This window comes from Tympanuchus pallidicinctus, unplaced genomic scaffold (genome assembly GCF_026119805.1).
Source record: "Tympanuchus pallidicinctus isolate F22 unplaced genomic scaffold, pur_lepc_1.0 scaffold27, whole genome shotgun sequence".
In the NCBI taxonomy this organism is placed as follows: Eukaryota; Metazoa; Chordata; class Aves; order Galliformes; family Phasianidae; genus Tympanuchus; species Tympanuchus pallidicinctus.
Genome location: NW_026294744.1, coordinates 6,653,777 through 6,668,417, shown reverse-complemented (window position 1 = coordinate 6,668,417; position 14,641 = coordinate 6,653,777). Strand labels below are relative to the sequence as shown.

General features: G+C 40.6%; 1 protein-coding gene across 4 annotated transcripts in view; it reads right to left on the bottom strand.

The window, feature by feature from the left end:
* Positions 1 to 14,641, bottom strand: part of ITPR2 (inositol 1,4,5-trisphosphate receptor type 2) — a 272,614-nt gene that overhangs the window by 240,476 nt on the left and 17,497 nt on the right. The window contains exon 1 of one of the 4 annotated variants that reach the window (XM_052690592.1): positions 2,799 to 2,833. The exons of the other annotated variants lie outside the window; for them this stretch is intronic. Coding sequence (XP_052546552.1) covers positions 2,799 to 2,818 — 20 coding nt within the window. The 5' untranslated portion in view covers positions 2,819 to 2,833. Of the gene's footprint in view, positions 1 to 2,798; positions 2,834 to 14,641 lie in introns of those variants that run through there. 4 annotated transcript variants of the gene reach the window in all.

Sequence of the window (14,641 nt, the reverse complement as noted above, 5' to 3'; positions counted from 1 at the left end):
TTTGGCTGTTGCTGAGTGTATGGGGGCACTTCACAGGGAACAGTGCAGGATGGGGGGAGGTTGCATTGCTGGCTGTGCTGGGCTGCAGGTTGGACATGCCCAGTTTAAAGGTATGAATCATATATGCTGGACAAGCCATTCGGATTTTACCTCACACAGGCTAAAGGTGAACATATCACAAGTTTCCAGAAACTTGCTGCTGTAGCATAAGGATCAAGGAACGCCATACAGCAACATTCCTAAAAAAATTTTTCACAGTGATGAGTTATTTTAAAATTACTACTGGGATACAATCACAGTCTGTAAAACAAAAAAACAAATATAAGAAAAAAGATACTATGCTAGAAAAGTGGCAGTGATAGATTTCATGAATTTTAGGGCTTTTTCATAACGTTAGGTGTCTTTTAGATTGCCTGGAACAGCAGCCATGTAACCTATATTCATTTAACCTGCCTCTGTAGAGTTGTGCCTTCAATTTAAAAAAATACTGCTCAGAAAGTTATTTTGTCTCTTTCTACCAGCAGAGAAACCTTCATGTTCCAGGGCTACTATTACTGAATACTTAGTAACTGAAAATAATACACAAGAGAGGACAAAAAACACTATCCCATACACTCTCATACATGTAACTACCCTAGGTTTGTGTGCCTAATTTGTCAAAAAGCACAAGGTCACTACTGATGTCTAATTATTGTTAATACACAGGGATGTGCAGAACTCAGCTTGGTGCTTTACATACATAGAGTATTTTATCCCTCTAACAAACAAAGCCAGAGTATGTTAGCATGAAAACACTTCCTCTCTGGTTGCTCAGCTTTTACTCTCATAGTTCCTGTTACATTATCATTTCACTGATTTTCTCAGCTGCAGGAACAGGGGACAACGTTGACAACAGACGTCAGCAAGAGAAGCTGGACATTTTAATTGCTAGCGGAGCTGGGCATTTTAATTGCCAGTGGAGCCAAGGCCAACCTTTGTTCAGCATCAGCTCACAAATCATGCTGAGGCTACGTCCCAAAGATTTGATCTCAACACCCTTTCACGAGCAAAGCAGCAGCCCTCAAAGCCACCCCTTCCTCTGCTCCACAGCCGTCCCTTTGCACGCACCACCTCTGTACCAGAAATATCCCTCTGGAACATCTCCCAGTCAAAGCACTTCTCCCCTTCCTAACTGCAGCTCTCACCCACAAAGCCTCTCCCGCGCTCCCCACATCGCAGCATGCAGTACCCACTCAGGAAGAGAGGTGCTAGTCATACTACTAAGGAACCAACCAATAACAAACAATAGGTTATTAAAATTTTGCTGCCCTGGAAATCAAATACCCAAGTGCCAAAACAATCAGGTCCACCCAGTTCTTTGCCAGATCCACCCACTTTTCATTTCATTTCTTCTCTTATCAAGCATCTGGGTCAGCCCACTTCTTGCTTGCCTCAAGCAGTCTCCTGCCAAAACTCTGGAGTTATTATACCTCACCCTTCCCAAGACGTGAGTTCATACTTATTTTCTGACGACCAATCCTGATTCAAATGATTTACAGCTTTATGATTTAGCTCCACGGTATGAAATTTCTCCGTTTTCCTGTCTCCTTCCACTCCAAAGCTTGATTTTTCATTCTCTTCTTTTCATATCTGCAATCTTTCAGGTTCTCCTACATTAACCCCGAGTGGCACCGAAAAGCAAAAAGGATCCTAGTCTAGTACCAGATCTGGAGGTTGATAGCCCTGCCTGTGGCAGGGCAACTTGATGATCCTTGCAGTCCCTCCCAACCCAAATCATTCCATGATTCTATGTCCCTTACACTTAGAGCGGGGCTACTAAGCTCCTGTGCCACTTGGGAAGACTGAATCCTCTCAATCACCATACACAATATTTACACAATAAATGCACAACGTGCCAATGAGGCACAGCAGCGCAGAGAGAGATTAAAAAGTCTGACTCTTGCTTGCCTTTAACTTTTGTAATTTTACTCTTCTTTTTGAGAACAATCCTTAGTTAGCACAAGCACAAATCACAGGTTAAAAGAAGCTATTAAATAAACACCCTAACTCCGGGAAAACTATTAAAGAAAAAAATCCTCTATATACCTAAAATATTTCAAACAGCTGATAAACTCCATCACAAGCCATCCTTAGTAAAACAAGAGTATGGGTGCATTGTATGCCAGTTGCACAGACAAGAACACTCAGCCATTCCTACCATGCTGGAACATGCTTGTGTTGGTTACTCAGGGTTGTACTAACAAACACCAAGGAGACAGAGGGCACAAACAATAGTACCAAGCATATACTGGGAAACTGAACAACAGCATGCAAGCAGGCAGTGCCAAAGCTGCATTAACAACTGCACTAACAAGCAGCCATAAAGATTTTTTCCTTATCTGATACACCCTCGTAACTGTACCTGCAGGCTTACATGTCAGAGGGGAAAAAAGTTTTGCCTGTTCAATTAAGTACTGCAGCTATAAATCCTGAATGTCACTTTGTTATTCTTTTGTATTGTATCATATCCAGTCTTGCTCTTAGATTGCAAAAGCTTCAGAAACCCATGCAGTAGAATTCGTTTGTCCATTTTATAGCTATATTTATTTTTAAAACATTGTGTAAATTAAAATAAATAACAATAGAGTTAAAATAATTGGTAACAATAGAACACAGTGCTACCTGGAGGTTGCAATGCAGGGGAGGAAACATGATTCCTAGATTTTAGTCTCAATTCTGCCATTTTTCTTAGCCAGCATAATAGACAAGTCATTTAAGCACAAGGAAAATGGCACTGAACTTAATTGGGGCATACTTACCTTGCCAAGGAACAACGCATTTGTACTTTAGAGAGGTACAAAGCATCCTTATTTACTGTTGTCAAAATGAGGCCTCAGAACCAGCAATGGGAGGAGGAGAAGACAGGCAACTCCAGAGGGCAATATCAACCTTTTCTAGCATGGATGTGCAGAATAGGAGGATGAAACACCTCTGGACACAGACTCTCTCTCTCTCTTGCCTATTTGCTGCTTGTGATACAGATTGTTTCTGAAGACTCCAATCACTAATTTGTGGTAGGAACAAAAGAGAAAAATCTTTCAGTTTCAATTGAGGTTGCTCGGCTATGACATTTATGAGGGACCATCTTAGTTAATTACACACAAAATAAAGAAGGTAAAGATAGCTGTACAATTAAAATGTTAACACTGGAAATGTGATCATTTCAAGAGAAGACTTTATAAAGTGAAACATTATATAAGCAAACCCAAAAAAGTCATCTTCTGCTCATCAGCTGTGCTACAGCATGTCTGAGGTATTATCCCACATAAAGTGTACATATACAGCCTAAACTAGGCTTTATATTCATGTTCTTCCAGGCAGAGGCCACGTACCACAAATGTCCATGAGAATCTCCAAATATTCCCTTTATTTCTTACAGGAGCATCCAAAACATCCTTCACCAGAGTTTTTAAATTTGATCAAACTTCGGTGGCTCTTCTACTTAATCTTTACTCCTACTAGCAACATAACGAATGCAAAATTATAATGAGTTCAGGATTTGGCCCAACACAAACAGGGTGCTATGTTAAGTAGCTTAAGAGCTACTTAAACAAATGGTTTTAATGCCACTTGTTTACACATTATAATTACCCAAAACATGTCTGCAGCTCAGCCCTCTCAATGTAAAAAAGCATGGCTGAAGCAAAAGTATGATGTGTGTCGACAAAGCACGCATTAGAAGCACTGACACTGTGATGACCACTAATTACTAACAGGATTTTAGAAGTAGGCAAACTTACGTCTTAACATGAATTTTAGGTATGTAATTCACAAATTAGCCCTTGTCAGGCCAAGTAACTTACATCTCTAAGTACGTAAGTGATTTCAGAAAGAGCTCCTATTAACGGCATATCTGGTCTCAAAAGCAGGCAGGCATGCAGAACTTGTTGAAAGGTTAGCTGTTCAGCCCCAAGAGCAAAGTAAAAATTAAAAAAAATCATATCAACAGAAATTCTGCATTCAACTCATAACAGAAGAATTCATGCTTTTTATTCGGCACTGTCTACAGCTGCAATGCACATTTGTGAGCATCCACCTGACAGGTTTGTTTGAAGAACAACCATGTTCTAATGAACCATGTGCTAATGAAAAGAAGCAGAAAGGTTGAATTTGCCACAGTTAACGTTATTTAATGAAATAGAAAGGTTTACTCAGAAAAGTACTGTTGAGAAGACCTAACATCAGTCAAGTGATCAAAAAATAACTTAATCACTGAAAATGGTAATTAAGGTATTCACACCTACACATCAGAAAGGCAACTCATTAAATAAAGAGTGAAGAAGCAAAGGGAGAGAATTAGGACACTCGTATTTAGATGAAAAATATCGCTGTTTAACTAGGGAAGCTATTCTCAAATGCTACACAGCTCAGCAATTTTTATGACAATAATATATGTACTTATGTTTTACTCAATATATGGAAATACACAACACACACAGGAATCCAGGTCCTAAACATCAAATCGTGATTTTTCATCTTGTAGCATGAGAGTAATAACCCTGTCATTTCATATAACCGTATGTGTAAAACATTTATGTATCAAAATGCTGACGAAAGCCCCATTTTTCCAAACTTGGTTACATGTCAGGAACCAAAGAAGGATCTACTTGATTTCAGAGGCCTTCAGATGGTGACAAGTCCAGAGCTAGCACAAACATGCAATTCCATGGAAGTCAGTCAAGCAGGGCTATTTGACAGCAACAAGGCATCTGTCCCAGTACTTCTAATATTTATTCTTCGGTGTGGCATGGATCAGCTGTCCCAAGGCCTCTCCTCAGTGCAGATGAGCACTATTGTGCTGCCATCATTGCATTCCAGGACTTGTGCCATTACTTGTGAGAATAAATCTGAGTTTGACATCAGGACACAAACCTTGCCCAGGCAAAACCCTACTGAAAAAGCAGTGCTCTGGAAGCAAACCATACATCAGCTTTTTTTCAGACAAAAGAGCACAGCCCACAGTTGAAGTTTTAGAGCCACAAGGTAATTGAGTAGGTAATTCAGCTCCCAGAATCCCACTGCTGGTTTCAGCACTGACTTCTGCCTGCAGGGATGAGGACTTGGCTCACAACATCTATCTGAAAGAGGTCTGTTCATTCTTTGATATGTGTCCAGCTCTCATTGATGTTAATGAGAATTATGCAAAGCTATTAAAGCATAAGAGAACACTTTACATCAACACATGTTCCAATTTTCTAAACAAAAGGGTGTTTTTTTAAATTTTCATTTTGCAGTGATAAATGTTTACAAATCTTTGCAGCTGGGCCAGGTACACCTGCAGACTTCTCTTTGCTTTTCTGTTTCTTTGGCACAAAGCAAACAAACAAACAAACAAACAAGACTTCCAAACAAAAAACAGCTGGAAAATTACAGTCACTTTTACTTGTTTTTAAACTAAGTGGAACCAGTTTCCCACTGGGACAGATCATTTTGGGAGCTGCTCCAGATTATTTCAGAGCTGCTTTCCCAGTAGCTGGGAGCAGCTCTCCAAGCATTTTGCCACACCTACACCCAACCTGTACCTGCTCGCTTAAGAGAAGTTACAGGCAGCAGCGTGGAGCAGCAATTCATAGAGGAAGTGGCAGGAAATGCTCCTTCCATATGGTGAAGCAGCTGGGAAGTGGAAGAGTCAAGAAACGACAGCCATAAATAAGATGGCAAGACAGCAATACAGCAATTTCTGAGGAGGTCTGCATGTACTGAAGGCAAAGGTGTAAAAGAACCTAGTACATTGCAGTGCTGGCCACGAGAATCTGTCATAACTAGCTTTTTAATATGGAAAAATGCCATAATAAGTAGATTCCTACCTGAGAAACACTTTGGTCCTTTCTCAAATTGACCTCAGTGTGAGCAGGCATCCATTTTGGCTTCAACACAGCAAGGCTATCCTTACAATAGCAAATCAAACGTGCCCAAGAACGTTCCCAAACTCTGAGGCTACGTGGCACAGGAAAGCCCACATCTATACCAGTAGGATCGCATGCTGAAGAGAGGGTGGGGTGGTCACACTCTCCACAAGCTTCCAGGAGCCCTCCAGTCCGTGCTCCCATACAGGTCGTGGTGACAGTATGAGCACAAGCATCAAGATTATGCTGTGAGCCATGCTGGCAAGTCACTGCTACAGATACCTGTGAGCTCATGTTGATCTATTAATACTGATGCAGGAAGAAGGTTTTTGGACAATGGTCTCATTCTTGACCCAGAGTTTTCACTCATGCTTTCAGAGCCAACAATATTTCGCTGAACAGGGACAGCATTTTTATCAGCACATAAACATCAGAGCAGTGACTGCTGAGCGCTGAACAAAGCTGACTCGCAGGCTATGCTGTCAGGTGTCCAAATGTTATATCACCACCTGAGGTGTGTCTTAACAACAAGCTTTGTTACAAAGATGTGAATTTGGCCTTTTACTGGAAGGCCCTCCAGTTTTGCAGCATTCTTTTCACCTGAACCAACGCATTTCAAGGTCTCTTCATACAGTTTATTCTGACACCGTAACAGAGGAAAAATGCCTTCAAGTAATCACTTTCTGCTTGGAGAACTGGAGTTCTGGATCACTTACACACAATAACAAGGAATTAAGTGGCAGGCAAATAAACCACATCTTCTACAAAAGCTTACACTTCAGTGATACAGCTAGTGGAAGAATGGAATCCACTCCGTTTTGCCTTTTAAGTGTATTTCTGCTGTGCAAACATTTCTTAACACTTACATTATGATCCTACAAAATCCACATTTTTACCAATGCAATCCACATTCTACCTGGGGAAGTTCAAGGACAAGGAACACGTTTCATTTTGGAATAGCCCTCAAAACACTGTTATTCTCAAGCACAATCCAGGCATGCAATGATGCACCTTCTCACTCCTATGCCAAAACATATATATCATAAACCAAAGAGAAATCAGCTGTAAGGTTACAACTAAGTCATGTTACGAATGTTTCTAAGGCAATTGACTCTAGAAGAACTAAGAAGATAGTATACATTTTATTCCAAGTTTTGGTCTCTTTATCTCTTTTAATGGTTTATATCTTGATGCTGTGTGAATATATATGCTGTATAAATACATATAAATATACACACATATAACCCTACTTTCACTGAACAAGAAAAGAGCATGTGTTTCTTGCTGTCACTGCTGTGCTGAGAAATATGAAGAATGGCCGTCAGGCATTCAAGTTCAAAACCAGAATACCAAGAGAACAAATCCACACATGATTACTTTTGAATCTCATGATTTTTCAAACCAATCTCTTCAGTTTGTGGGGGCTCTGACTCATAACTGTTTCAAAAGAAACAAACAGGAAACACTGCAGACATCTACAAGTATTTCCTCTCCACCCCGTCACCGGCCTTGTCTTTTACCTCTCTTCTGGATACTTTTATTATTCCTTTCACCACATCAGCAATGAAACAGCACTGCTCTCTGCTGTACCCAGACATGCAAGAGCTTCCCTTCTCCTGCCCAAACCTAGGGCACAGGTGTGATGAAAGAAGGCCATTTTGTGTCCTCCACAAAGGCAGATGAGAAAGCCAAGGTGCTCCACCATGCTTCGCTCTGCTGCAACCACAGTACCTAGAGGAGTACCAGGCAGGTACCACCTTGGTGGTACAGTCCAACAGAGAGCTGCCTCATCTGACGGCCCAACAGAGCCCAGCAAATGGCAGCACACACAGCCTATCAGAGGAGCAAGCTGGGCCTGCCAGTCCCCAGTGGACCACTGAGAGCTCAGAGCAGTGGAACAGGATGAAAAGGTGCTACAAAGTAATGTGCCAGGAAGGCTTTTTTACATCATTTGGTTTACTGCAGTGCTTCCTTTCATTGTATATGTGGGAAAAAAAGCATTTCCCTTTCTCCATTCACCATCATAACCTGTCAGGCAGTGGCTCTGTGAGCCCAGCCAGCAGGAGGCACGGCAGGGGATGGAAGCCAGGACAAGATTGACAGCACCCCAGGTAAGAATCCTGAGCTGCAACCTATGGGAAAGCACGGGAGATTTCTTGGCTGGCCCTGCTAAGCAAGTCCATCACATTCCGCAGTGAAGGGAAAGGAGGTAAATAATATTAACAGCAATGGGAGAAGAAAGAAATAAACTGGTTTGCCAAAGACTACACAGCACCCATAGGGAAGTGAACTAAGGGCAGAACAAAGTGGGTGACAGTAAGCAGCCATTATCACTGGCTTTTTTTACCATCAACTTTCAAACTCAACAAACTGTTGCAAGATAATCTCTTCCAAGCTCCCTCCTCCTCTGAGCAGTTGGGACCTGATGATATGTCCACGACTCCTCCAAACAAGGCTATTCTGTGACTATAAGGACCCTCATTCAATGTGATAGGGACCATGAAGGCATGTGCTAAAATCCTATGCACTTCCCTCTTCAAAGACGTCAGTTACCTAGGGCCACTCTTTACTATTTTTTAATGGAATAAATAAGTGTGATACATTTTAGTGGCCATTCCCACAGGAACTTGTTGCACCTTTCAGGACACATTGTTGATTCCATCTCTTCCTATAGGTGGACAGTGTTATAGGTAATTGCAGGCAAGCCTAAGACACTAAGGTCTCCTTAGTGACAACCTTAAAAATGGTGCAATCCATGCCATCCTGGCTTCAACAGTGTCTTTGAATAGTAGCAGCAATGCTGCCCTGCTGCTGTACACTTTCCCTGCAAGGGTAACCTGGACAAAAGAGCATACCAAAGTTCAAATCTAGTTTCAAGTTATACAAACTAATTGGTGTACACAACTCCTGTTTAAAAAGCTCTGTTAAACTCAATCTAACACTGTGCAATGATATTCAGCAGAGAAAAACCATTCTAACATTTTCCTTATCGCTCCACAAGCCTCCTGGACTGCTACAAATTATCACAAGTTAACTCACTGCCTGGTACCTTAAGATTAAAAACCTGCTCACTGCCTTAGCTACAATTCTCTATTCATTTGCGCATAATAAATATCAAATGCTCAGCTATAAACTGATCTGAAGAGATAGTACATCACCCCACCCCAAATCAGCTCAATTTTTATCACCTCTCCAGATTTCATTACACAATCACAAAGCCAAGCAACTATCTCTACAGTGCAGCTTTGTGTATGGTTATACAGTTCCTTCTCCAAGTCAAACAGCGCTGCATTGTCTGGGATAATCTCAACCATTCACATAAACAACTTGTCTGCTATATTTTGATTAACGCTTCCTTTTATGAGGACATTGAGATGCTTCAGCCTGAGCAGCACAAAGTCTGGCCTTCTGCTACGAGAGACCTGCTGGGCTCAAGCTTCTTCTTTGACTTGGAAACGCAGCTGACAGCCTTGCCCCACGTACCTCTCTGAAGCAGAGCTCTATTATTTTGCAGTTTGACACACCGAAACAAAATGGCATTGGCTTAGGTGATGGCTGACACTTTTTTGAGTGATACTCATACATCACAACATTCAATAAAAGGACTAAGCTGACCTAAATGCAGGAAAGGGCAAAAGTAAACATCAGGCTTGTTCATTCATTTCAGGTTACAACCTTTCAGAGGCTGACAGTCTCCAAGCAACAGTAGACTCAGCTAGCACAAATCATCCACTAAATTGTTTAAGTATATGAACTCATATTGCTTGGAGAGAGCTAAGAAGCACTCACATAAACTGTTATGATGGTGAACAGTAACATGTTGCCACCGATAAAAAATAGCTTGCAGAATAAAAGCATATCCACAGGCTTGGTGCTTTGGAAAACCGCTCCACAAGCAGCCAAGATGGTCTCCGATATCACAGTTTACTCACACACAAATCTTCCCACTGGTACAACACCCTAAATAAGACATCGGAGTTAACAGAGCTGTTAACTCTGCATATAAACAGATATTAAACCTAAATGAATAATCTTTCTTCAAGAAATGGAAGTGGAGATGATTATTTCTCTGAACTTACGCTGTTGCTTACTACTTTGGCAACTTAAAAGGAGTGCAAATTGCTCCTGCACCTCGTGGTGCGCAGTTCACAGTGCTGGGTTGCAGCTTTGCATTAGCAATTCTGTGAGCTGGAAACAAGCTTGAGCCTCTGTTGTTTCTTTTTTCTAAACCTCATACTGAAGAGGTCTTCAAATGTATTTCTGTTTATTTTTATCTTTCAAGTTTAATTTTTTTATCTAAGAAATGAGAGTGGAGAATAGGCATTTGTTTGTACATAAAGCTGTGCATTAATATAAGTCTGTATCTAATTTGTTGTCCTGAAATCAGAAAAAGGTATCACAGCATCTATTAAAGTTAAGCTAGCTACTACCAATTAACTTTACACAGACTTTGTCAGTGTTGTGGGATGAATTTTCAACTGGTATTTGGGTCAGATTTGCTTCTGATCCCCTCAGACAATGCAAAGCAGCAGACAGCAGCTGATTTTCATCACCTGGAAGAGAACTGATCAGCTGCCACAAATTCCCACTTCCCCTTGCTCTCTCAATGCACCAAAATGGCAGAACTAAAGTAAGACTTCTCAGCAGCCCCCAGCAATCCCTTCTGGCCAAGATCATTTGAAAGCAACTGCTTCAGTATAAACCAGAAATCCAGAAACAGAGAAATTCATCTGGTCACTTGTGACCATTTCAGGTGTAAACACCAGCCCAGTCAGCTCCATAGCACAGAAAGCTACTACCCAGGCAGGGTTACAATAGAGCCTTGCCCACTGCCTCTCCTTGGAGAGCTCAGGTTCTGCAGAAGCCTTTTGACCACTTATACACTGATACAGAGAACCTGAAAGCTTCTTCCAAGCAATCCTCAGTCCCATCAATGCACTGTCTACCCAGAAGGTCCCACCTTCAGTCTAGCAGCTGAGTAGTAAAGTCATTAGCCCCTTGAGATACACCCCTGACATGGGTCAAGATCAGAGCATCTCCTCCTACCTACATACTAACAGGAAAACAAAAATCATCAGCATTCTGAGATTCAGACTCGATTTTCAAGCCAGCTGAGAAGCAGAAAACAAGCATAAGCAGATTGATTCTTCAGAGATAGCAGATGATCATTTGTTATCAACTGTTCTGAGTTGTGTGGACCCCTACCATGCAAATTTCCACTTCAGCACCTTTCCTCCAGCCACACAGACTGCAAGCACTTTGGCTGAAAGTCAGGGCAGCGTCAGTGGCGCAAAAGATACTCTGAAGTGTTCTTGCCAGCACAAACTGCTCTTTCAGGGCTCCTGAGCTTGGTAACGGGGACAAAATGAACTTCCTGTTCTTCCACAACTGACACAGCAGATTAAGTGCTGGGAACGGGGAACCGCAGCAAATCACCTCAGACTGCACAGCCCACAGGCCAGGAAAAAGCACCACTCAGAAAGAGCTACAAGCATAGGGCACTGAATGCATCTCTGGCAGATGAATTCCATTCCACTTCATAAGGAGAAGGACCAAAAACTCATGGAAGGTATTTGGGGTTCAGCGTATAAAGCACTTCCATATTCTTTCTAGATCCAAAAATGAGGACGAAAAAGCTGTACCTGTGTTGTTTTGTTGTTTTTTTTTTTTCCCATAGGAATATTGAATGCCTTTGTTAAATCCTTAAAATCAAGCACTCGGATCTAATCCTTCAAACTCTATCACCACATAAAAACATCCCATTCTTTAGCAGAAGTAGGCAGAATGCAGAAATTCCAGAGCTCTCTCAGCAGCTAACATCAAGCACCAGCTCAGATTCCCACAGCAAAATCTCAGGGACCACTCCAAAGGCTGATACCTGAAGACATTTCATCACTCAAGCAAGTCTGGGGTTCTATTTGTTTCAGTATACTGAGAGGACTGAAATGTTTGGAAAGAAGAGCTGTCCAGACATTTTCAGTTGTTATTTAATAAAGTGATAAAACACTTTAGATCTTGTATATTCTCTGCTAAACTAGGATAATGAGAAGAAAAGTAGCTACTGAAAAATGCTTTTTTTCACTGCAGCTTACTGGAAATCTTTCTTACATCTGAACATGAGCTTGGTTGCTTTAGTTCATGCGCTTGTCATTACAAGTTAGACCATTATCACACACCATATCTTAACGACATACAAAAATGAGACAAAAAATGCAATCAAGACTGAATTCTCCCTAGTTCACTGTGTCTCACTAATCTCCAGTAAATTGTCAGCCTCTGTATATCTTTATGTAAAAACATGTCCAGGAGATGTTTACATTACCAATCAGGCTTTAATGTTGCCAGTTCAGTGTTTGGTTCTATGCATGGTCCTTACTGCCCCAAAATTTCTTCATTTTAAAGAGATTTGCTTTATATTGAAATAAAACTTCGGAAGTACAAATCAGTGCTCTCACCCATTGCTGGGCATGTTTCATGCAAGCCTATAATCTCAAAGACTCACTGAAGTACTTTGAATTTTAAATTTCCCTTTGATCTATGGGCTTACTCTTGACTGTACAAAAATCATGTGGAAAGGTTTCTTCAATTTCCAGTTTTCTTTGGAGCCTGACTTTGCAATTGTCAGGCCACTTCCTGGAACAAGCCGTGACTATAGCAAATGTAACTATCATGCTCAAGCCAACTCTCAATTCTCTGGCATAAAGAAAGCTAGGCTCTTCAGCACCACACTCCATTGATGCCACAACAAGATTTGGCATCAGGGCTCTCTCTCATCTATCATGCAAACATCACATTTCCTGCACCGTTTTCCACATCCTGCTTACACATCACCAAATAATACATTTTTTTCACATCAGCTTGGACTTCTGCGGCCCCTCAGCTCCAGCATTTCCAAAGACACAATACAATGTCTGAAATAACCATGCAACGATGGTACCAGTCATTCATCTTCCTCCACCTCCTATATACTGTCTCATTTCTAAACTCTGCACTTGCTTGATGAGACCAGAAAACTCGATCTTGCCGCTGTGGGAGGAAGCTACACTTTAAGACAATTGCAAGAGCCAATTACTTCCCCAAATTCTCCTTGGGAAGTTCCTAGCTGCTCTGAAGTCCATTCCAGGAAGCCAAACACATTCTTCAGGCAGATGATTCAGGGAGTTTTGCATCTTATTCAGAAGGTTTTGCAAATTATGGGAAGGTAATTTCTTTCTCAGCAATCTCATTCCTTGAAATAACCAATCCTTTGATCTTCTGCCTAAGGCAGTATCTGCAGCTAGCCTCCAAAGAGTTCATTTGGATGAGGCACATCATCTCATTCCACCTTGGAAAAGCCATTACTACAGTAACCAAAAATGATCTGCAAGATCACTTCTAAAGTCCACAAGACTTTGCAGTCTCAAACACAAAACAAAACTTTCCTCAACTACATTTTGTGAAAAACCAGATCAAGATAACTATAATTGCATTTTTGACCATCCAGTTGACTCACCTTGCTCTCTGAGAATGGCTCTATTGCCTACTTGCTTCCAGATAGTGAAATTTATTGCAACCACATTAAAGGTGTCACTTTCATCTGCAAGTCACCACTCAAAGTGCTCATTAAGTAGCCTCATCAGATATTAGATTCCTTCTGATTTGCCTAGCTCTTTTTTTTTCTTCTGACAGATTTATTTTTGTTTGTATTTATTTTTGTTAAAGCTTTCAGTTCTAGTACTGGAGGTCATATCAATTCTATATATTCTCTTTACATGGTGCACTTTTCTCTATGACTGCTTCTCTGCTTCTTATACTGTGGCTCTACAAGAACACGGGTCACAAATTTCCACTTTGGAAGTTGGAACCACCACGTGATACCAGCTATGAACAGTCACAAGTGATAATGTGAGTTCTGAGGACTTAATGACTACTGAACTCTAAAGAAAAATCTGAGATGCTGTCAAGTATTTTCTTGATCATTTATTCACTACTATTTACTCATGATTATTTTTTTTTTTTAATAGATTTTTGTTTTCTTGGAAATCAAGCAGTAGAAATTTCTTTGACTACAGTTCTTAGAGAGGACAGTGCTCAATTGCACTCATTTTCATTTTCCTTGGGTCAATGTAGCAGGCATTCTTTTCCTATAATTGAGTTTTTGTTCTTGTCCTTTGCAGTTCTCTGCACTTGGGTATATATATATATATATATATATATATATATATATATATGGTATAGTTTGCCCAGTCAGTGTTGAATTTCTTTCTATGAAAAGCATTGACCATGCTTTTAGGTTCACAAAACTCAGCTTTTACTCAGCTGTTACTGGGTATACGTGCTTTGGGTGATGACTGCTATTGCTTCATCTATGTCATTCCATAAAGGAGGAGGATTTTATGTCATAATTCAATGACAAATGAAGAGCAGTAATTATACTTACAAGTTTCAGTGAGGCTGCACCCAACATATGAGGCACAACAATAATGCCAGCAAGTGTAAAACTCTTTTCAATTCATATTGTTTTCATGTGATAAAACTCATTCTGAGTTTTTGATATATACTTTTAGAAGTCTGACACATGGAAACAGTAATGAACTAACCAGTTTTGTCACAGCTGGCTTTCTGCAAGGTTTACCATGAGATAAGCAAACAAAAAAAAAAAAAAAAAAACCAATTTAACATTGAATATCTTACCAGATCAACATCTATAAAACAGAGAAACAACCCAAACTTGGAAGTCCTGTGTTATATACGACAGTTTGTTAACAACCTTGTGT